At 38.0% G+C, this 24,365-nt stretch overlaps 1 protein-coding gene across 1 annotated transcript in view; it reads right to left on the bottom strand.

The window, feature by feature from the left end:
- Nucleotides 1-24,365, bottom strand: part of kirrel3b (kirre like nephrin family adhesion molecule 3b) — a 359,059-nt gene that overhangs the window by 54,728 nt on the left and 279,966 nt on the right. The window contains exons 5-6 of the mRNA XM_067390740.1: nt 22,000-22,149; nt 10,255-10,412 (exon numbers count right to left, since the gene is read on the bottom strand). Coding sequence (XP_067246841.1) covers nt 10,255-10,412; nt 22,000-22,149 — 308 coding nt within the window. The remainder of the gene's footprint in view (nt 1-10,254; nt 10,413-21,999; nt 22,150-24,365) is intronic.

Below are 24,365 nucleotides of genomic sequence, written 5' to 3'. Positions count from 1 at the left end.
GTGGCCTTTTAATGCCAAAAGCACTGACTTGCGTGGGTGGCCAGTCAAGACCCCATCTGTGTCTCTATAAGACCCTGTATTAATGTCATCAGCTCTCCTAAGGAATCTAGAAGAATAATGTACTTTTGAGCCATAATAATCACTTGCTAATAATTAGTCACGTCATTGCACAGGCCAGTGATAGGGAACTTGCTAATAGTAGTAATTACTAACTCATTTTTTTTTTTCTCTTTTTTGCTATTGATTTGAAATATAGTAATAAAACCTCATACACACCATCCCACCAACAGAGAGAAAAAAAGAGATGGAAAGGGAAAGAATGTAAGACAGAAGAGAGGAGGAGCAAAAGAGGCATATATTTAAAACACACTGAGAATGTGTTATTACAGGTGCCACAAAGGTCTTGATGTCACCATGAATCATTTCAAGATTGTGTTACTGCCTCTACTAACCATCATATCCTGTCCTCACTCCACCCTCCATTTCACACGGCAGCCATTTTGAAACTGAAAGTGAGGCTCAGGTGGGAAAATCCCGGCTTTGTTCCACTCCAAATTTGTATGTCTTTTACTTGCTAACTTCCCTCTGTCTTGTGGACTCAGATGTGCATCATTGCTTACGTTGCACGAATTCCCAATACTGGCGGAACTCATGCATAAAGTTTAAATGAAACGCACTAAGCCCTTATTCACTTGGAATTCACTATGGAGCTGATTTATTATTTAAACCCGTTTTGTACTTATGAATTTGTTTTCTGCACCATTCTATATACTTATAAGTAGGGCTGGGTATCGTTCAAAAATGTTCGATACCGAGACGATACCGATACCTTGACTTCGATACCGATACCTAAACGATACCTTTTGAGATACCAATTTTATAAAATCTGTTTAAACAAGATTACATAACCTCAAAAAAATCTTTGGTTTTATATTTTAACTTTGTTGACTTTTTTCAGACTCAAAGACTCATCTCCTGAGCCACTGCGGGGAATAATAAAAAAGCACAAATTAACAAAATTTACCCAACACTAAATCACTCAGCAAATGTTCTTCTTCAAAAAATTAATTATTATTAACAAGATCAAAGCGGAAGTAAGAGTGACGCAAGTTTGTTGCGTCTTACCGTGAAATAAGAGTTCTGTGTCTTTATTAAAATCAACACATTAATGATTTATCTCTCATCCACCCGCAATTAATTTGAATGTTATTTTTTTATTACTTGGCCCGACCCGCAGATTATCCGCAGTATCAGGAGGACGCTGATACCCCTTTTTCAGCAGAATTGTTCGCGTTCTGGAGCCAGAGGCAGAGCCTGTGCTCGTGCAGGCGAACGAGCCTGTCACGAACCGGTCGCGTGTTTCCATAGACTTGAGGGACGAAAGCTGTAAAGCTGCTGTGTGTTGTACCTGTCCATAACTAGTCTAAAAAACATCGCGCGTTCCGCTGTTTCTGCAGGCAGTGCGACACTTTTGTTTTCTGTTAACAGTAACCGGCTGCTCACATAAACAGCCGTTTCTCACCCGTACATTCGGAGATAAACTGAAAACGAAACCGTTGATTCACTCGCCCTCTCGTACATAGGGTCTCTCTCGCGCGTATAGTTTTATATATTTAGATATAAATAATAATGTAGCGCAACGTTACTTGCTCCTCAACGAGACAGCGCAAGCATTTCTCCGCCCCTCTACTCGGCTCCATTCTGAGGTACCGAAATTTGGTACCGAATGACAAGACACTTTTCGATACTCGATAGTATCGAGGCAGTTCGATTGGTACCTAAAAAGTATCGAGTTCGGTACCCAGCCCTACTTATAAGTTGTTGGAGAAAATATATAAATCCTATAGGCTAGGTATGAGCTGTCTGGAGAAAAATAAAATTACACAAATTAAAAAATATCATTAGTATAAACATAAGGTAGCTACAAATATTATGCAATTGAATCTCAACATAATTAATATATTATAGACTATTATGTGATTAATTCTGAAAATAATTAATAAATCATACACTTAAGTTAAGCTCGATCTGCTGTGACATCACAATCAAGTTGAATTGTGGGATATAGAGCTGCTTGAAGTGTACATCAGAGTAGACTCGCTGCCTCGGGCAAAATCGAGGGGATGACTCTCATCCACTTCACGAAGTGGACCACACTTAAAAATGGCAGCAGGGATTCCCTCAAGGGGAAGTGCTTTGGGAAATTTGCAAGAGTGTGTGTCTAAAATTGGAGTGGAACACAGCCCCAATCAGTAAAAGTAAACAACAATGTTCACACAGCAGCCATTTTGAATTTGAAGTTGAAGCTCAGGTGGGAAAACTTGGATCACCAAAATGGGGCTTCTAGGAAGATTTACTGTGTTTTGTGTGAAAAATAAATGAATAAATAAATAAATAAAAAAAAAAATTAAGAAACATCACTCAGCACTGTTCTTCAAAGGATACAGCAATTTTATATGAAATACATCAGCATTATTGAAGGTAAGCTTGTTAGCAGGTTAATAGCTTAACATTGGCATGTATGCCTTGCCCATTGAAATACATTTGTTCAAGCTATAAGGCTATTGTGTATGTGTAAGTGTACTGGGCCGTACTTCCTGTTACAAACCTAACAATGTAAAAATTTGCGTAATGGCTGCCGGTTGCTCACAAACAACATCTATTTTGACCCGCCTTCAAACACTGAGACTGGAAGACTGAGGCTTTAAAAAGCTGAGACTGGAAGAGTTTGGTTTGTGTTGTTGACATGTTGACATGACATCTTTTCGGTGTAAAATCAAATCCACTTTGCATGCACTTCCAAAAGACAAGGACTCGCGCTGGAATTGATACGGTAAAACTGATGCCTTTGTTACTGTTCGAATCTGCACCTCATTTCAGAGGCTGCGTCCTCCGGAGCTCGCATTTGAAGGCTGCATACATCATTAAGGATGTCTTATTTAAGAAAAGTAACCATAATAAAATTGATAGTTATTCCTCATGAGGTGCAAAACACTGTATTTTTTTCTTACTTTGCAATCCAACGGTTGTTTTTCTTAAATGAGCCGGCCTCAATGATGTATACAGCCTTCAAATGCGACCTCCGGAGGATGCAGCCTTCGAAATGAGTAGCCTGAACAAGAAGTACAGACTATGTGCCAATATGTAATTCATGCAGTGATATTTATATTTTATAACAGACCTATAGGTTTGGATGTTTCGGTAATGGCATTTATTCATGCAAAATAAAAGGCTGATAACTTGCACTTTGTGATTAATGAGATTGAGTGAATATAGGTAATAGTTCTGGTGGTTGAAGGGCCCCCTCAAGAGGTAATAAAGCCCAGGGGCCCCTTGTAGTCTTAATGCGGCCCTGTAAGTGTATATGCAACCGGTAAAAAAAACTAAACCAAAACAAGAGTGTTAACAAAAGAAACACATTTGCTGAAGCAACAAAGGCATTTTAGATTGCTTCTATGAGGCTTTGAGATCTTTTAGTGTTATATTTTACAGATCTCAAACCTGATCGCTTTGTATCACATATATAGTGCTGTACCAGGTGAGCAAGTTTACCACATCAGAGTAAAAAGCTGTACATATGGAGCTGGTTATGTGATGCACTAAGAGTTTTGAGATCATTACAGCACAGTATTATGCAAAAAGCCATGCAAAAATAAGTCTTTATTAATCAATGATCTGTTGCTATTATCATAATTTGTGTGAAAATAAATAAAAGTTTTTTTTTTTTTTTTTTTTTTTTACAGCCACTAGTGGTCATTTCAGCTGATAACTGCAGTGAATTCGAGTTTGTTGGCAGAGGCACATCTCTCCAGTGAGCATATACGATTAAGATTTATGGGTAACACTAACTATATTCAAACGAATAATTTATATGAATACTTTTGCAATACTTTAAAAACACTGTACCTAGCCTGAATTCATTTGCAGTATGGTTCTGCTGAAGAGGTTTCACCAAATGTAGGCCGTTCTATACTGTACGGCATATTGTGTTTGTCAGAGAGTCGAGCAGCTAGCGTGACGACTGTTGCTCCGGCAGACTAGGTGCTCACCTCACCAGCTGAAAGACACAAGCTGTCAGCCGCAGGATGTGTCAATGTAATATCCTGCCTGACACAGTCCGGATTGTTTCCCTCATTGCTCAGGGCCTGTCTGAAGTCATTAATCTTGAATGGGGCCTGAAACAGCCAAGGACTCAACACTTAACCAGGACCGGGCCGAAAATAGCTCCAAATTACAAATAGATAATTTCTGGTGGTGCAGCCTGGAGTGTGTCAGTTCTCCCTACAGGAAGTGAAGAGTGGAGAATACAGCTTAAGAATGAGGCCTGAGACAGAATTAGAAATGTCAAAACTAGATGTGTTTTAAGGCACAATGCCTCAGCTGTATGTGCATGTCAAATGGGCCTGTCCCTTGTCAAATGTCAAAATCTGAAAAATAAAGTGTCTGAGTTGGCCTCATCTAGCCGTTTACTCTGTTTAAAGGTTAGCAAATGTCAGTAAACATCCTTTTGAAGTGTGCAGACAAAAATTGTGTGAAATTAAGGTTGACGTCTGGAGAAAAACGGCAGCGATTTGCTGATTAGACCTCAAGGCGTACTAATACTATAATTTAGGCAACATTAGCATGCCATCGCAAAGTCCCTTAACGCGTTTTCAAAGGGAACCGTCGCTGGAAGGTGTTTCGAATCAGCGGCAATAATTGAAGACCAGCACGGCCACACATTTCGCCGCCTATTACCACATATTAATTTCACTTTAAGAGAGATAAGTGTTCTACGGCTTTGTTTTTCCATCTCCCTCAAAAAGACTGTATAGTTCTGTCTCTGTTCCTGGGGTTAAAAGCCATTCTTTGATTAACTAATTTAATCTTGCACCTCCAGTTCTGATTAATTTCCACCATTTTACGGTGCAATTAATTAAATGCCTTTTTACTTCTCTCCTCTCCCACTTTTAATTTCGGTGGCGAAAAACCGCAAGAAGGTTAATTAAGAGGAGGGTGCGGTGGGGAGGGAAGAGAAGTGAAGGGGTGGAGGCAGACTGATGTTTCACGTATTAACAGAATAGGCGTGAAGGCGACAGTCAGGCTTGTGTGTCTGTGGAGCTGCTCTGCGTGCAACCGGCTTCAGCAGCATGAAACATTTTGCCACTTTCAGTTTGATACTAAAGTTAATTAGAACTCTATCTGAAATATTGAAATATTCTCTCATGGTGGGCATTACTATTTAAAAGCCTTCACTAATTATACAGAAATCTAAGCAGGGATGGAGTCTTGGGGGTAAAATTAAATTTGAGAGACAGATAAGGAGGGAAAGGGGAGGTTTTGAGCAATTGTGGAGCAGGGAGAAAGAAATAGTAAATATGAAGAGTACAGATGCAAAAACTTCTTAGTCCGTCTGACATTTTCTTTTAAATGAGCATTTTTTACCAGGTTCATGTGTTTAGGTTCAGTAATTTCACTTTAATGGCATTAAAAAGGTTATTGGTTATTGAAACGCTTTATTTTCAAACATGTCACTTTAGTCAGTTCATTGGTAATTAACAAATTTGACTGTCTTTTGCTGCAAAACCAATTCCTTGTGTGAATTTTTTTTTTTTTTTTTTTTGCAAAAAACTCTAAATAAAACGTCTTGCTATTCACGAAATCCTGTCATTGCCAATGTAGCGTTGGACAAAATGCTAAAAACTTACAGGCAATTGAAAGCCAGCTCATACACACAATGTCATTCATCTTGAAATCATATGATTCGATTAACGTCTTCCGATTGGTTCTTCTGTGGACTTAGAGGCTTGGCTGACAAAGGGAAGTGGTGTTTAGCAGTTTCTGCCAACAAACTGGTATTTCTGATTTGGCTGATGCTAGGATTTAGTGGATCTGAGGCGAAATTATATGATGAACATATACTATGTGCGGATAGCATTCGCTCAATATCATTATCTCTTTTTCGACAGAGGCTTTTGCATCTGAACTCTTATACATATTATATTATATATAATTATATATATATATATATATATATATATATATATATATATATATATATATATATATACTGAGTTTCAAATTATTCAGATTTTAGTTTTTCTAAGAAAATGTTTGTTTGTTTATTTATCCATGTCTTTTTAGATAACTGGGATCAATGTCAGACAAAATAATTTGCCAGGTCTATGGAAACCCTACTTAGAGGTTGTTCCACATTATTAAGCACGTCACAGTTCTCATGTAATATAAGGAGGAAGAAAAATCTTTCTGAAGATGAAAAGCATGAAATGGTGCAATGTTGTGCAAAAGACATGAAAACAACTAATATTGTGTGAAAACTGAATGGAGATTTTCAAATTATCATGAGATTTGTGAGTGATTTAGAGCACAGCAGAACTCGCTCAGATAAAGGCTTATTAATGAAAGTTCCTGTCAAAAAATTTAATTGTATTAAAAGGGCAGCTATAAAAAAAGTCAGTGTTGAGCAGCAAACAGGTATTTGAAGCTCCTGGTGTCTCTGGAGTCTCAAGAAGCTGTTGTGCGTAAAGATTCATTTTAGCCACCACTAACCAAACCAAACCTCACTAAGAGAAACATTTACAGTGGGTAAACCATCCAGAAATTCACTAGATCAGACCCTTATTCCTTGTCTGGTATTGTTTAAAGCCTTTTGAAGCTGCACTGAAACTGTTATTTTGACCTTCAACCATTTGGAGGCCACTGAAGTCCACTATAAGGAGAAATCATCAAAATTCATCAAAAACCTTAATTTCTTTTCAACTAAAGAAAGAAAGACATGAACATCTTGGATGACATGGGGTTAGTAAATTATCAGGAAAATTTTATTTGAAAGTGGACTAATCCTTTAAGGTACTTTAGCTGTGTTAGTGGTACCAAAAGACAATTTTGGGTTATGCAAGACCAGCTGCAACACATTGTGCATCAAAAACAAATCATAGAAAGTCCTTCTAAAAAACTATCCCCCCTAAAATTAATTTATATGTAGAATTGAATATGAAACCCTTGTTATTAGCAACACCGGTGGCCATTAAGTGAACTTCAGCAGTAACTTATGATGAGGTGCTTAAAATTACACTATTATGATAGTTTGATTATAAAGTATATTTGACAATATAGATCTGGCTTTCAAATAATTCCTTTTCTTTGCATGACACATTTACATTATCCTGAACATTGTATAAGCATTCATTTAATGTGTCATAGAAGGGGAAATAAATCTCTTGGGAGTGTGTAAACTACACATACTTTTGATTTTCCCGGCAAAAACCTCCCGAGTCCTTCACACAAAAATCAGTCTACATTCTTTCATAGATAACCTAGGAAGTCAGGGAAGGTCTCATTTTTTAAGTTTCATTACAAGCTGTTCACACATTGGCAATAAAAAAGCAATTAATACATGAAAATTCTTACTTATAGCCACTTTAAAATTTTGCACACTTTGCACACCCTTCAAAATGCTGACCCGATATGAATTTCCTCCATCCCTTCCGTGTGCTGCTTTGCCTTTGTTGTGCCTTATCGTCACATCTACAACACTTCTATCTGTGTTTTACTGCAGCTCATCAAGTAATGACATTCAGAGGCCATTAGAAAACTAGTAATGGAAGAATGACAGACAACTCATTGGAATTATTAAGTCTCTCCGATAGCAGAAATGTCAGTCCAATAGAAAGACATATTCACTGCATTCTTCATACAGGCATTGGCCTTCATTTGTCCCGATTATGAGCCTGATGAAGGGGGAGTGTGAGAATGTTTCCGCTCCTTCCATTCTCCATTATTCAGACCAAGTGATTGTGGCTTAATTGACTGCATTGCTTTTTAATAACATGAATAGAGATATTAGAAAGCTCAACTGCCTACATCCATCACAATGCCCTGTCCCTCACACCCGTCACCGCACCGACCGCAAAAAACAAAAACAAAACGAGCACTCGTCCTTCGATTACCGGTGCCTCCCGTAGCGAGTGTGCTGATGGGCAATATGACATTCACTTATACCAGCTGAATCAATGGTGTTTATCTGCTCTTTAGAAACAGCCAATAATCCGATCAGCTAGAAAGAGGGGGTAGCCTTAGCACCAGCCAAGTGGATCTTGCAAGCACTCTTTATTTTTATGGCTGCGTTCATGCTGCTTTCTGCCTCAGATTGACCCCAGCAGAAGATCGGAAAGGCGAGCTGAAATATTATTAGTTTTATTAACAGCAATATGACACATGGATTTGGGCTTGATCACGTATCACGTTCAAACATCAGCTGTATAGAAGAGGGGAAGAGGAACGTTCAAGGAAAAAATTATTCGGGGAAAACAATATGGCTTTGCCTTATCTTGCCATCTGTTTGTTTGTGTTGACACATTTTGCAGGGTAAGGAGGACAAACATGTCTCTGTCATTTCAGTTAGAGGCTGGATTTCCAGGGATTTTCTTCCAATCAAATGGAGCTAAGGGCTAAAGCGAATGAGTGCAGATGGTGCAAGCAATCATGACCACAGATGGCTCTCACGACGAGTGGCCATTTCATATGAAATTGAAGAAAGCCGCCTTATAGAGTATTCTTTTGCCTCAAAAAGAATATAACTAAACTAAATATAAAACGTGTTGATAGATGCATAAACGTGCCTAAGTTTATTTTGGGAAAAGATATAGATTAAGCTTAAAGTTGGCATGAAATGAAAATGCATCTGTTTTCTAAATGCATGTTATATACACTAAAAAATGTGTTTAGATAGATAGATAGATAGATAGATAGATAGATAGATAGATAGATAGATAGATAGATAGATAGATAGATAGATAGATAGATAGATAGATAGATAGATAGATAGATAGATAGATAGATAGATAGATAGATAGATAGATAGATAGATAGATAGATAGATAGATAGATAGATAGATAGATAGATAGATAGATAGATAATGAACCCAACAGTTTGCATAATATTTTTTTGAGTTATGACAACTTTGAGTGAATTTATGTTCAACCAACAAGCTACATTGAGTTAGAGGAACTTGATCATTTGTAGCATAAACACAAGTTTTTAAGTTGATTCTCTCTCTCTCAAAAAAAAAAAAAGAAAAGTTATAGCCCTGGAACCAATTAATCTTATGTATTTCAGTTCAAATCAACAGCTATATTAGCACATGCTAACATAACTTATTGAACAAGTAAGATTCATGTATCTACTCTTCAGTACAATGATAACCACAAACATTTCAACATTACAAAGACTCTTGTCAAACATAACAGCATTAAACTAACATATCTTTGCCTTCACTAAAAACAAATAAATTAACACTTAAAGGGTTAGTTCACCAAAAATGAAAATTATGTCATTTATTACTTACCCTCATGCCGTTCCACACCCTTAAGACCTTCGTTAATCTTCGGAACACAAATTAACATATTGAACCGATTTAAATATGTTTTTAGTACCTTTATGAATCTTGAGAGAGGAAGTGTCCATTGCTCCCTATGGAGGCCTCACCGAGCTATCGGATTTCAACTAAAATATGTTAATTTGTGTTCTGAAGATTAACGAAGGTCTTACGGGTGTGGAACGACATGAGGGTAAGTAATAAATGACAGAATTTTCATTTTTGGGTGAACTAACCTTTTAATTTCAAAATGTATTCTTCTTTTGCAGTCCCTAATTACTGCCTTATGTTTCATTTAAAAAAAAAAAAAGAAAAATAAAGAAAGAAAGAACATGACCTTGTCATTTTTAATCAAAAAATCATAACTGGATCTTTTGCCTCTACTTTTTAGTGCCACGCCCACATTACAACATCCAATCAACAACCGATGGATAAAACCAAGTCCCCACCCTACATTTTTTATTTTTTGAAGTACATCAAAATACAGACAAAATTATCTGCTATTATCCACTATTCTGGTCATGATAAAACAACTGCAATAATTGTGCGGGAGGTTTCAAAAATATAAATGATTTGGTTAAAAAAAGTTCTTAAACAGGTTTTACTGATTAATGACATGTTTCTATATACACATCTTATACTCTTACAGGGGCTATATATATTACGCTGACCGGGATGGGACATGTTCAGTTCACTTAGCTTTGTTGTGGCCATGCCATATTAAATTGTGGGAAAGTAATAATATGTCATGGCCACAAGATCATTTTGTCAAGGTAATGACATACTTATGTTGTTATGTTTCTTATCTAATTTTGATGTGGTGAACCAGGGTGGTGATGTGGTGAATCATGATTAGTACAAACCCCTCAATTCTTACCTTAGAGTACATGGCTCCATTCAGCACTTCCCCATTTCGGATCCAGATGATTGAGGCAGCGGGTTTGGCATTGTCTGCGTGACATGTCAGATTGACAGGGTCACCCGCTCTCAGGCTCACCACAGGCCCTCCGATGATGACTGGGTCGTCAGGAGGAACTACACAAGAAGGAAAATAATGTTGGGAGATCTGCCAAGATACCGGGTCTGCACTCAAAATTCAGAGATTTCAATATGAACTCGTGCTACAACACGAACCCCTGAGCTGTAAGATTTTCTTCTGGGAAACGCTAAACATATGAAGGTTAGTGAGTCACTTCCAGTGCCTGCACATATTAATTCCAACCTAGGCTCATTGGAAAACATTCCTCTACCTACATTTTTTGCAAAACTGCAGTTTCTAGCTGAAATAAACATAATGACAGGCAGTAAAACACCAACAATGTTTATTCCTTTTCACAGAAATTATGATTACAGGGCGGATTAGCGATTAACGAAGACTCTTTATGCACAATTCCTTGCACAACACTGTTATGACCTGGAAACACTTTTGCCATAGTGAATGATTTGTAAACTGATACATTTTGATACGTTTGCATCACATAACCAACTCCATACACTCAAAAAAATGATTCTAGCTGCTTGTTCAGTTTATTTAAATAAAATAAGCTGAACCAACACAAATCTTTAGTTTTTTACTTAACTGGCATTTGCACTCATTTGTATTATGTTAAATCAGGGGTGGGGAACGTTGATTCTGGAGGGCCATTGTCTTGCAGAGTTTAGCTCCAACCCTGAAAAAAACACTCACCTGCCTGTTACTTTAGTAATCCTGAAGACCTTGATTAGCTTCAGGTGTGTTTAATTAGGGTTGGAGCAAAACTCTGCAGGACAATGGCCCTCCAGGATCAACGTTCCCCACCCCTGTTTTAAATGAAATGAAATTTGCAAAATGTTAGGTTAACCTAAACCATTTGTGTTGGGACTACATGAATCATTTATGTTGCATTGATTGAAACTGGGCAGTGGATTTCTAGTTCCCAGCATGCTTTGCATAGGGAAAGATCAGTAAATGTTGAACTTAAGTGCTGTTTAATGTGTTTTTTAGTAAAGGGAAATACCTTTTAAAGTTTGATGTTCAGTTATATTTGACATTTAAAAGAGTTTATGTTATGTCGATTTTTTTAAGGTTACCATTATGCTGAAATGTAGACCTTGTAGTTAGGCTCTAGTTGGCTAGGTAAAATAAATTTATGTTGTTCTCAACAAGCTTTAACTGTGCTAAAGCCAGTGATGAGAAGTTCTTTACCTGATCATCACTTGCATGCTATAAATGTTATTTAGCATATGAAAAAGTATTATTTTAGTTTAGTTTTTATAGAAATATAAATAAATTAGGTTGAGGGCCAGCACATAATTTACACAGTCTACATATGGTCATCAGCTTTACCCCTCTCAACGGTCATAAAACATGTATGTCTGTGTACAACAGCTACTCACACAACCTAAGCACAAGCGCACATCTTCACCACGATGGTAAAAAAAAAAATAATAATTATACGCTACAAACTCTTTTAAATGTTCAAAATAACTAAACATTAAACATTTAAATACTAACAGGTCTTTCCATTTCCTTAAAAGCGCAGAAAACTTGAGCAACTCTGCACAAGGGCACCAGTCTGAATTGCAATAGCACTGGTTGTATCAACAAGAGTGAATTATGTTCAGGAAACATTCACAGAATATGTCAAATGAAACGGGTGTGATCTCATTCAATTAGGATGAATTTTACTCATCAGTACAATTAACCTAGCTTAAGTTCAAATAAATCAGTTCAACTGTGTGGAAATAGGTGTCATAATTGAATTAAGTTAGACCAACAAGTAATTTTTTTGAGTGTATGTTTGGCTTTTGCTCTCCTGGCTGTAGCTCACCTGGTACAGCATTGCACTTGTGATGCAGAGTCACGATAAAAGAGCTCAAAGACATTTAGAAGCATGCAAGCTAAAATGACATGGTTGCTTCAGCGGGTCGGGTTTGGTGTAGATAGGTTATTTTCAAACACGATAGAGCATTAACCTTTTAGCGCCACTCACTAGACATTTCATTTCCAAACTGCAGAGAAACGTGTTGTGTCTGAACCAAATGTTGGCACAGTCACGTTTATCTATTCCTGAGAAATTTGAGCACACTTTAGTGCCACTCACTGGACTTTTGACTGTCACAAAACATGCTAGAAGCAATGTCATATCTTTTTTTGCAAAAATATCACCACAGGCACGTGTTTTTTCACAAGCCTGGGTAGTTTAATTTAGAGAAAAGCTGCAGCTGGAAAACAATTTTCTAAAATCTTACAGTATTCTGAACTAAACGGTGTAGGCCGAGCATCAAGGTTTGATCACAGTAGAGTGGTTTAATTTTATCTGCATTTAAAGAGAGCAGGTGCGATTTGAGCGAGAAGCAGGCGAGTGTGTACGTGGAGCGTATGTAATAGCGGCATGGAAGCGAAATAGCAAGTGAGGACTGAGGGGGCGTAGAGGCAATCTAAGAGCAGCCAGGAGAGGACCGTGAAGACCAGCAGAAAACAACTTCATGAATGGCACTGATTACTCTCTCTGTTTAACACACACCCAAACCTGATCATCCTGGGTTTTATTCAAACTCCAGTGAATTATTGATCGCACTGCATGCTCATTACTGAACAGATCTGGGGCAAGAGAAAATCAAAGTTAGTAAGCAGCTGGCAGAGAGAAGTACAGAGAGAGAAAGAAAGAGAAAAGGACACAATAAGAGGAGGTCACGGCAAAGAGAAAGATAATTACAGTCAAGGGGTTGTTCAGAATTGTACGACGCTGAGGTCTTTAATTAGGCTGAAAAAAGAAAGCTGTTCAATCTTTGCTTACACTATTAAAAGTATTCAATGAGTACGTTCAGCTGTGCACACAAACAATATAAATTATTCCCACAGATGAAATTTTAAAGATCTGGAACTGGAGAAAACTTCGGGGAGGACGACAAAGCCCCGTGTACGCTGTGCAGTTTCTTGATGTTTTGTATAATCGTTGATGGTCAGGTTGTACGACGTGACTCCATGTGCGATCCTGGGTAAGGTACAACTCTGAAACATCAACTGACACTTTTAAGTGACAGTCGGTTTCTGAGCGAGCCTCAGTTCTCTGATACAGTTGATGGGTGGGATGTGTTGTAGGTTTGGGATTCTAGGTCTGGCACCACTGAGCCATAGAAGCTAGGTTTCTATCCAAGTTACGAGTGTAATTTAATAAAAAAAAAAAAAAAAAAAAAAAAAAATGGAAATATAACTACAAAACTGTTTCCATTCCATGTGCTAAAGAAAACAAATTGGTCCCTTATGGGAAAATTGGTGCAAAACAGAAATGAAGTTGTATCGACTGGGGAAGCCACAGTGGCTCTTATTAAATACAATAAATTATTTGATGTTTTGTGACAGTCTCTGGCATTTAAGACTGATGAGATAAACATGTTTGGGCAAATTATTCCGTCAGTCATATGACTTTTTTGATATGTATTTAGGGATTTATACAGAGTTTCCACTGTATTTTATGTTCATGTTTTAAATAAGTGACTGCATAATCAAGTGAGCATGTATGTGCATTTTGGAAATTTGATTTGCATATTTCCATCCAGCATTTTTTTTTAATGCAGTATCCCAGAATTCACATACGTAATTGTGAAATGGAAAGCTGTATATTGCTATACTTATTTGTGCCTACATTCAGACCAACCACATCTTCCTCATCTCCTCCCTCAAACTAAAAATACAAATAATAGAATGAGGATTGATAACAGATTCATCTTTTCTTTAACCTTATATGTAATTGATTTCTTGCCTATGAAAGCAGTAATTGCAAAGGTGAGACTCTAGTCATAATGAAAATTAAATAAAATACATTTACTTTTGCAATTTTGCAAACCTAAGATCTAGCAGATATATTTATGTCAAGGAAACCAGTTTTTGTTTGCCGGTTGGAGGTCTGATTTTTCTGTCGCAGGCTCAAGTATAGATCTCTCAATAGATAAAAATGCACAGTAGGATTGCTTCACTTCAGGCTTTTTACAGGCAGTCTTGACTCTTTCTTGACCTGCGAAGATGGTTATTGTGGGTATTTATTAGCTTTCCCATGAGGGTCCATTTTAAATGCGACAGACTGAATTATATTTCTGAGTTAGATGTCCTTGGTGGGGCAGATATTTTATTTTAATGTGTTTAAAGGCATTCAGATTAAATGACTTTTTATTAGTAACTTTCTCAGTGTGGATGATCATAGCAGAGCAAGGCAAAGATGGAGACACACTTTTTTAAAAACATATCAGCTAAATCGCAGCTTCACTTCAGTTAAGAGGCATTCCTGGGTCATATTTTGTTGATCCTGGAACAACATTCCTGTCTGAAAATGTAGTCCTAACCATATCCCTACCCCTAAAACTAACCCTACCCATAAGTAAAATCAGAGGGAAATGATAGGTGAATAACACTGACGAAGAAGCACCTAACCCTGGTTGTAAGCCTAAACTTGGCATAAACTGTACACTTGCCCCTCAAAACTGATTGATTGATTGATTGATTGATTGATTGATTGATTGATTGATTGATTGATTAGAATGTTGTTACAGGAACAACAAAGATGTTGATCCAGGAACATGTTGTACTTGGTGAAATCAGGTTCTGCATTTCTCTTTGCAGACCTCATCACCCCAGAGCCGTACACCATTCGTCTGCCATAGGCCTGTCACTACTGATGGCTGTTCCCATGCACTACAAATGGCACTGATCATTAAAGGAAGGAGCTGTTATTTCGGGCTGTGGTGCTGAGGTTTTTGTCAGACATTCCCTATCTAATTTCAGCTCTCCCAGACACTCTTAGTCTGACAGCAGTACAAAGGGCAACCCTGTAGCCATGCAAGCCATCATCATTACCGGCCTGTTTGCAAACTCTGCATCCCCTAATGGCTTCAAATTAGCGCTTTACCGCAGTCACTCAATAGATTTCTCATGAGTCGGTCAGCAGCTCGGATTGATCACTCCTTTTTAATTACTGGCCAGTGGGCTGCAATTCTTCCACCCTCCACTTGGCTGGGAAAGCCTTAATCCATAATTCTGTCTTTCTATCCTGATATATTGCCTGCTAGCGATCTCTCTTTTACAGTTTGAATGAATTCTGTCATTTACTCACCATCATTTCTTTCCTTGAAACACAAATAATTTTAGATTTTCCTAGATGACTGAAGACAGATGCTGTCAAGCTCCAAAAAAAGCAGCATGAAAGCACACTGAAACTAGTAAATACAACAAATGTTCTATGTCTTTTGAAGCCACGTTATAACTTTTTATGAGACACGAACACATATTAGGTCAAATCGTTGATGTAAATCTTGCCACATCATATGCGTTGTGTCATATTCAACTAAGTTACATTGGAAGAGATTTTCAGCCTAAATGTTAAGCTATTATATGGCTTGAGAAATCTTGTAGAAATCACTGTTATGTTTTATTGTGCTTTGTGCCATTTCTGAAGCTAACAGCTTTTTTGCTTTAATTTACTGTCATTGTATTGGAAAGAAAACACCAGCACATCTTCTTTTTTTTCTTTTTTTTTTGCTGCATGGATGAAAGAAAATCTTGGAACAATGTGGGCATGAGTTAATGATGACAAAAAATAAATTTTGGAGCAAACTATCCCTTCATTGTGCACTGATTTATTGGTTGGACATAACACACAGACTGTGCGAATATTGTTGTTTCACAATGTCATGACATGCAAACTGAGAGTGGAGTTTATTAAAAAGCAAAAATGATCACTGAACAGAGGAGCAATTTCACTGTGAAAGTGTTTGTACAATATTTTAGGTCTAGTCTAGCGTTTTTTCAAAAACCATTATACAAAAAAAAAAAAAAAAAAAAAAAATCTGTAGCCAGAAACAAGACCTGGCTCAAAGTGACAAGATTCTTAACTTGTAGAATGCATCTGAAGAAAACAATAAATAACATGCAGGCAAATGGATTTGCAATTAACCAAATGGACTGAAACATTGGCTCAATCAACTGGGGACCTTGGATTTCAGCAACAAGCTTTTTAAATCAACTGAATGGGTGATGTTTCAGTTCCAAGAGCTAAAAGGAAGAACATGAGAGAGAGGGAGAGAAATCTCTTTTATTCTCCAGAGTGGGTTTGATGCTGTAGTAATTGCAGAGGAGGAAATTTCACTTCATTTACAGTGGGCTTCTATGGCAGTGGCTTCTATGGCAGGTTGAGTTATTGACATCAAAAACAAGATTGTGGAAGAGTGAGGTGATATGGCCTGTAATCCAGCTTCTGGGACAGGGGGAAAGCAATCTGTTGGGAACCGAATGGGTGAGGTGGTGTTTTGCCTCCACTGACGTGTCTGGCACAACAATGAAGCCCGTCTGTTTCAGCAGCGGCTGCCGTCACCTGCTCATGCGGCTGCTACGGGCTGTGATAGATAGATCAGCAACGAAACAAGAAAGAAGAGGAAGTGTAATCGAAAACATGCCAGAAATGGAGACAAGTGACATACGTGGCTCACTGGCCCAAATCAAAGCTCCCTTCACAGCGCTGTCACTAATGTGTTGCTTTGCGGGAGGCAGAATTCAGCGCTGATCCATATTCTCCATCTCTTGCTCTCTCCATTTCTTTCGCTTCTCTCCATTTGGCAGAGTCTTTACGGGTAAGGTTTCAACAGCTCGATGCATGAGTGATGCCTGGCCAGATTGCCAGAGTTAAAGCAGAGTGGAGTCAGCGGTTGGGAAACAAAAGGTGATGGAAAGAAAATAAGATTTACCTTTGAATAAGCATCAAAGTGTGCAGGAAATAGAGGTGCTGGGGCACTGGCGGTGAACGTGGGCTGGGTTTTGGCGTGACCGCTACAAGCAGACTCGTTTTGTTTTCTGAGAGCATTGTCATGGCCTCTGACTATAGCAGTAGGTTGGAAAAGAGAGGAAGTTATGAGACACGGTTGGGTACCTCAAGTTGAAGAGGTGTGGTGGGGTCAGATTGTGAAAAGGTGGTGGTTGGAAGTTGGTGAAGTGTTTATGATGGTGTGGAGATGACAATGAGGCAGTAAAAAGACTCTTGCTGAAAAGAAATAATAATAAAAAAAAAATACCACCATAAGACTTTGAAATTGGCTATTGTGGTTCCTACAATGCTAGTAACTAGTTGTTCGGTCACTAGAAAGAAGTGAACTTCACAACAAGGCAGACGACACCAAAAAAAGCAAACGGATAAGTGATGTACGGTATAAGAGTGTATATGATAATGAAAAGGAAATGTCTTTAAAAAATCAAGTGTTTTAAATTTCCTTTTAACATTTGTATCCATGGTTTCATTTGGTAAAAATAAATAAATAAATAAATAAATAAAATAACCTTTATAATATTTTTCAATATTTTTTTCTGAACTTAAAATGTCATGTCTTGTAACTATCAAGATAAACCAAAAAAGAACTGCACACTGCCATTGCTGCTCTCAGAATTTAATAAAAAGACAACGTTTTGACCAAAGAGGTCTTCGTCAGGTCAGGCAAACAGTAGATAACAGTAGATTATGGCAATTACTTTGCATTTTCTCAACATAGTCAATGACACCTGATACAATTCATTTCATCAACATGATCAATCACACCTGTTACAAATCATCATATTCATCACCCAATGATTAAATCAACACTAGTAACAAATACAATCAAATTAATAATAATAATAAAAAAAAAACATTCCCAAATTCACAAAAAGGTTTCAAATCAAAATCCAAATTTAAACCTTTTGGAGAAAGAGTATTCAATGTATAAATATAAAAAGTTTCCCTCTGTAGTAAGATTTTATCAATATCACCACCCCTTCTAGGTACTTTAATTTGTTCAATGCCTAAATAACGAAGAGTCGATAAATTATGTTGATTGATTGATTGATTGATTGATTGATTGCATGTTTCTGTATGTTGGCTGCACTTTGAATTGGCAGATAAATATTTTGTCAAATAATAATAGCAGCAGCAAAACAGTTTAGTTTAAATAATTTGTCTCCTACAATGTAATAATAAAACATTGTTAAACTACATTATTTATTTATGTTCAACTACTTCTGTTCAATAATTATTTTTTTTTTTTTCTAATTATTATTCTTTAAATAATTTTTGTCTTTGTTTTGTAATCATTGTTATCACATATCCTGACACTGGCTACCAAAAATATCCAAATAATAAAATAATTTCCTTCAAAAGTGTCTCTTACTCAACATGTCAATGTGAATTACATCACAGAAACGTTGACAGTTTGACGTTTGTAAGTAACAGAACATCTGTACAGAGTCTCGTCTGTCATTCAGGTCACAGGAGTATGTTTGCAGATGTGTCTGAGGTCACAGCCCAGCAGGGTGGAACTCCCAGCAAAGCTAATCGTCCGTTTAAATAACATCTGCTTGAATTTTGTACACAGTTACATGTGCAGTAGTTCAAACACAATGGTACATAAACCAGCTATTTAATCAATTTTGTCTATAATATTTGATTTAGTAAGAATCATCTTTCAACAAACATGCGCACAAACACAGACTGGTTTTATGGGATTTGGAAAGCTCTGAATGTTTGCCAACAACTGTTGGTTCAAAGAACAAAAAAGTTGCATTGGCTTTCAATAACTTTATTGTTGTTAATTTGTTTCTTAAGTTATTTTACTTGCAATTCAGGTCAACGTTTCCAACTCAAAGTTTATAAGAATGGTTTGTTGATCTCATAAGAGATGAAACATTGTACTTCTAGGTTTGGCATGTTTGTTTGCATTTGATTCATATTTAGTCAATTTAAAAGCATCATCTCTTGTGGAAAAAGAGATTAAATGAAGTTCGGTGGTGTTCAGGGCATTGCACTTGGAAATGAAATCTGGATTTGAATTGATGACCTTTGTTTATCTTCATAAGACTATAAGCAGGACGTTTTTGAAAAGATGTTGAGCGGTTGCATATTGTGATTTGCAATTAAAAGTTAATAATCTCAATGCCTCGAAGCTGTTTATCAAATCATAGGCTAAGACTTTGAGACTTCCAAATGCAAAGTAATACAGATTCCAAGTGTCTGCACCTATTTATTTTTCCCGCAAGGACACTTGATCTTCCATTAGTTATGAAATCATAATTATTAATTTGTGCAGAAGGGAAGGAGAAATGAGTGGGGTAGATTTAGCCCTTGCATCTTCCAAAGATTTAATCCCTTGAAAAGCAAATATTTTCTAATGGGCAATTTCAGAATTTATAAGATAACAGAATATAAGATCATCTGGCAAACTTACTTTTTCTTGTAGGGAAGAGCAATGAGAATCATTAACAAGACAATTAGAAAGAGCAAAACTGAGTTAAAGGGTGGTGATGGAAAGTTGGGGTTAAAAAGTAAATTGCCAGAAGTACAAATGTTTAAGAGATTTGTAGAAAACGATAAAGACTTTGCAAAACACTCAAAGCTAGAAGTTCTGAGCCCCCATGCAGGGAGAAGAAAATGCATTCAAAATCTTTTTGACAAGCTCTGTCCCTCCATTACTCTGCTGTCCTTTTTCACCTGGGCTGAGATTAATGTTGAGGGGACCCGTGAGAAGACAAGGATGGTGATATTTTAGAGTGTATATAATTAGCCCACAGGGCAAGGTAGCAACTGCTAAAAGAATTCCTTTTTCTTCATAACTAATTCTGAATAAGTGACCTCTTGAGGTCAACCCACAAAATCCCAGAGTTCTGCAAAAGTAGAGTTCAAAATTCAAGGGCATGGCTATAGTGAGCAGATTTTACCGTTTCGTGTCACGACGGACATGATGATACAGGTTTCTCTTTGATGACCCCTTCCCCACAAGCTTTCCCCAAGTTTTTCAAGCAAGCAACCATACGTGGTTGAGAAATTTTATATTCAGGATAATTCACAGTTGGGATTCAGTTTTCTCCACTTTCAAACGCTTGATCAGATATCAAAGCTTTCTTGCGGGATTGGTTGATCCAGGCTATATGCGGAAGTCTGTAGAGAGTACACCTGCCCTAACCTCAGCCTTCAGCCGGTATGCGAGGGAAGGCTGAGTCATGAAGCGAGGGGCTGAGGGACCACTTCAGCTGTCAGGTAAGAAATACTGGGGAAAACCGGGAGTCACACTCCCATTCCTGTCATCACCGCTGCACAAACCAGGCTTCTTGACATTGTAAAAGACAGCCCAGAGATCACTCTGCTACAGAGCTTGCATATATTACAAGCACAGGTTAGAGAATCTGGTCACCTATTTTTTATTTTTTTATTCCTGAAACCTTGAGGCTTATTATAGGTGTTACTGATGACTAAATATTGGTGGTCATGTGTTCAAATATATTCCTTTCACTGACTTCTAAATGTCTTTTCGGAATTAGTTTTTCCAGCTTAGCTTGTTAGTCTTTATTATTGGGGAGGATGTTTTGAGTTCTGGAAGTTACTGTATGTTTTCATAATACAATGAACTCTTTTTATCTCATAAGATTAAGGAAATTATGATAGAGCATACTATGATCCTTGTTTAGCCCCTTGAAATTAACTATCGAATAGTCACAAAGCCACTAGCCCCATGGTGACCAACTTGACAGGAAATTAAACTAGACTGGGATGAACTTGAGGTTCTTGGTTTTGAGTTTGTGGCGGATAATTAGCGTTATCAGTGCCCATTGAGGCAGTTCTAAAGCAGTACTAATTAAGGCCCAATTAATAATGACCACAGCAGGAGAGAATCACGATAAACAAAACATCCCGTGCATCATCGCTTTCGATTCATTTCCTCCAGTCAATTCAACAATCAAACAAACATATTTGCAGGTTGACATTGGTGAAAGATGTTCTGGTCATAAGGTGGTTGTGATACTGGTGTTAGTGGGATTTAGGTGACTATTTTGTCTATGCTAAGTACTTGTAATAAGCAAATAAGTCATTTGTAAAGGAGAGCAGCAGAGAGAAACCGCAGACCACCGTAATTTGTCTTCTTTCTTCCTCTAATTTCCCTCACTACATCCTCCCATGCAGGTCATTATTTTAACTTTTCATTAGTGGAGATCAATAAAGCAAATCACATTCCGGCTGGCGAGCACATGTGCTCCATGGCTTTCCCCACCTCTTCCATAACACCAGCCCAATCCCGACCTCACTCAGTGCTCTCCCAGTAACCTGCAGTTTTGCCCACTGGTGCGGGGAAGAGCTATAACTAGGCGGGTGTGGGTGGTCTTTTTTTTAGTGCAGATAAACCTACCAGGTGGTTGATTACAACCTCAGCACAGATAACACTGTTGCTGCCCAATATCGCAGAAACAGCAACGCTGAATAATAACCCAATAAAACTTAATTAAGATTCAATGACCTCTCTGGTTTAATAATGAAGACAGTGGGATTTGCAGCAGGAAATTAAAAGTGAGAACTTATGGTACTGCAGGGGAGTTTGGTCAGTGAAAAATCTATTTTTAAAACTGTACATTATTCTTCGCTGATCTCATGCTCACGGATAGTTTGAAATCATTGTAATTAGTCTAGATGCATATTTTGATTAATTTGTGTTTTATTAAATAAATTACAAAAAGCTTTGAATGTTAAGAAAGGGACATTTGACAATGCAAAAAAAAAATAGCTCTTGATAAAAGTATGCAAATAAGCTATGGGCAGGACTTCTTCATCAGTCTCCACGTATACCCACAGTTGTGACTAACCTAGGACAGTAAGTCGAGCGGGACGGGACCTCATGGCGGCCTGGATGGCCTGGCACTCGAACACAGCATCATCCATCAGCTCCACCCTCTGGATTCGCAAGTGGTGCTCGCCAGTTGCGTGATCCCCAACCACAGCGTAGCGAGGATAACCTGGAAAACAGGGAAGTTGACTGGTTAATGCCCTGAGACCATCAGTGACTGCTTTAAAGGGAACATCGGGTATTAAGACCTGTATGGCTTCGTATAACGTAAATGATGTCTCCTACTGAAATGTGTAGTAGAAAACCCATGAAATATTTAAGTTATTTAAAAAATCCATGACATATTTAGACAATGGGGGATGCCATTTTGTTTAGGTGCACAGTGCATTCTACGTCGATGACGTCAAATGCTTGCACTACTGACACTACCATGCTATTTTTACTGCGACACAACTCGGAATATAATATACGATGCCAATTTTCAGTCGATGGGCCACAAGAGAAGTGATCTAAGTCTTTACTAGCGATAAGAGGAGAAAAGAATGGGAAGTTGTGATGACATCATTTACATTATATTAGGCCATATAAGTCTTAATACCAGGGGGTCCCTTTAAGAATGTCCTTTGTGTGTTTTTTAAAATGTTTCTAGGTAGATAAAATCTGGGGAAATTATAGTTTGTCAGTTTCAGAGTACTAACCAAGAACTGAAAGAGTTTTTTTAGTCACTTCATGACAGTGCAAGGTAGTCCTCGAATGCCACAGGGAGTAAGTGTTAGTGGCTGATGCAACAGTTGCTGTTTGTTAGCAACCTCTGCGATATCAAAGGACATCAGTTGAATTTATTTTATATTATTTGTATCTGCAATACATGAGATTTCATTTGCTTTCATGGATGTGTGGAAAACAATGAAAATAGTCATGTCTTGTAGCCTACTTCTTATGTTCAAGTCCAAACCACCCCCCCCCCCCCCCCCCTTCTTTTGTAAAGTGAAAAGATTGACGACTTGTGTCCCTCAGGACAATAAAAAAAACAACAACTCAATGTGAGACAAGAACCTTCGCAAGAGCACATCTATGACCTTTCTAAAATAAACGGAAGATGAGCAGATGTGTGAGGCTTTCTAATGGTTGGGGTGAGACTTTCTGCCAGTTAGGGTGAGACTTTCTGAGGGTTGGGGTGCGATTTTGTGCTGGTTGGCGTGTGCCGGCTGAAGTGAGCCGTGCTGATGATTGAGGTGAGACGATTGTTGATTGAGGTGAGGCAATCTGCTGGTTTGGCTATAATATGTTCAGCTGGTCCTCGGGCGTGCTGCTGTAGGTGTAGTACTTAGTAAGCAGCACACAGAGCAAAGAAGATTGAGATGTGTTCTACTGATGCAGAGGAACGGTGATTTGCGGTTTAATAATACACTCAGCGGGATGTATTTCAGGGAAAACTGACTGTTTTACAACGGCAAGCAGATCCGAGGGCCTTTAAAACGCATCAGCAGACTATTACCCGGGAATTTGCATAAGGAGCGAATGCAGAAGCTTGGTTTGTCACTATAGGGAATGTAAATTCGGGAGGAGACGTTTGATTGTGTCATACTTGACGGTACATTTCACAACCTCTCCATATGAATGTCTTTAATGTCTCTCAGGAGGCAAAATACTTCTAATTATGAGAGATCTGCAATTTCCATTGAGACCCCTAAAAAGTGCTGTCATTGCTGTTAGTGCAGTCTCTCTTTCCAAGTCAAGACGGTAATTGATGGCTGATGGGTGATACGGATTTAATAGCATCAGAAGCTGATCTCAGCGTATTCTCTACAGAACAGAGCGCTGTGCATTTTTTCCTCAATTTAATTCAATATTGCTTTTTATGTGGCTAAATTTACACCTTCAGAAGTGAACGCTTCCAGTGCCTGCTTCCAGTCTCCACAGAGCAGCCATTTGAATCTTTGCCAGTGAATGACCTGTGGCAGAATATTGATTTTTTACAGCATCCATCGATATGATTCATGTTCGCTCCAGAGAATTCTTTGTGACATAATCGTCACGCACCCTCATGCTCTCGGGGCACTCGAAGCGAGCAAGTCCGTTTTCTATTTAAAGTGTTGTTGGCTCCGTGTTTCGAACTGAAAGGATTAAAAACGGCATGTGTTTTTGTGTTTGATTGGGTTTATATAACTGACTCCACTTGTTTAGAGATGTATCACCAATTGTCAAACTGAAAGGGCATCCCGATATCACCTATATCTTTTGGAGTGCTGTGTGGTACGAAGTCCAACCTGTTCCTAATCTCTACCATGGGGCTATTACTGCAGCCATCACTGTAATCTACCGCAATGAGGCTTGAAAGAGGGATGTGCTTTAACATATTGCAGAAAGGAGTGAAAAATAGAC

This window comes from Chanodichthys erythropterus, chromosome 7 (genome assembly GCF_024489055.1).
Source record: "Chanodichthys erythropterus isolate Z2021 chromosome 7, ASM2448905v1, whole genome shotgun sequence".
NCBI lineage: Eukaryota > Metazoa > Chordata > Actinopteri > Cypriniformes > Xenocyprididae > Chanodichthys > Chanodichthys erythropterus.
The sequence above is the reverse complement of the archived record's forward strand: the minus strand, read 5'-3'. Positions and strand labels throughout refer to the sequence as shown.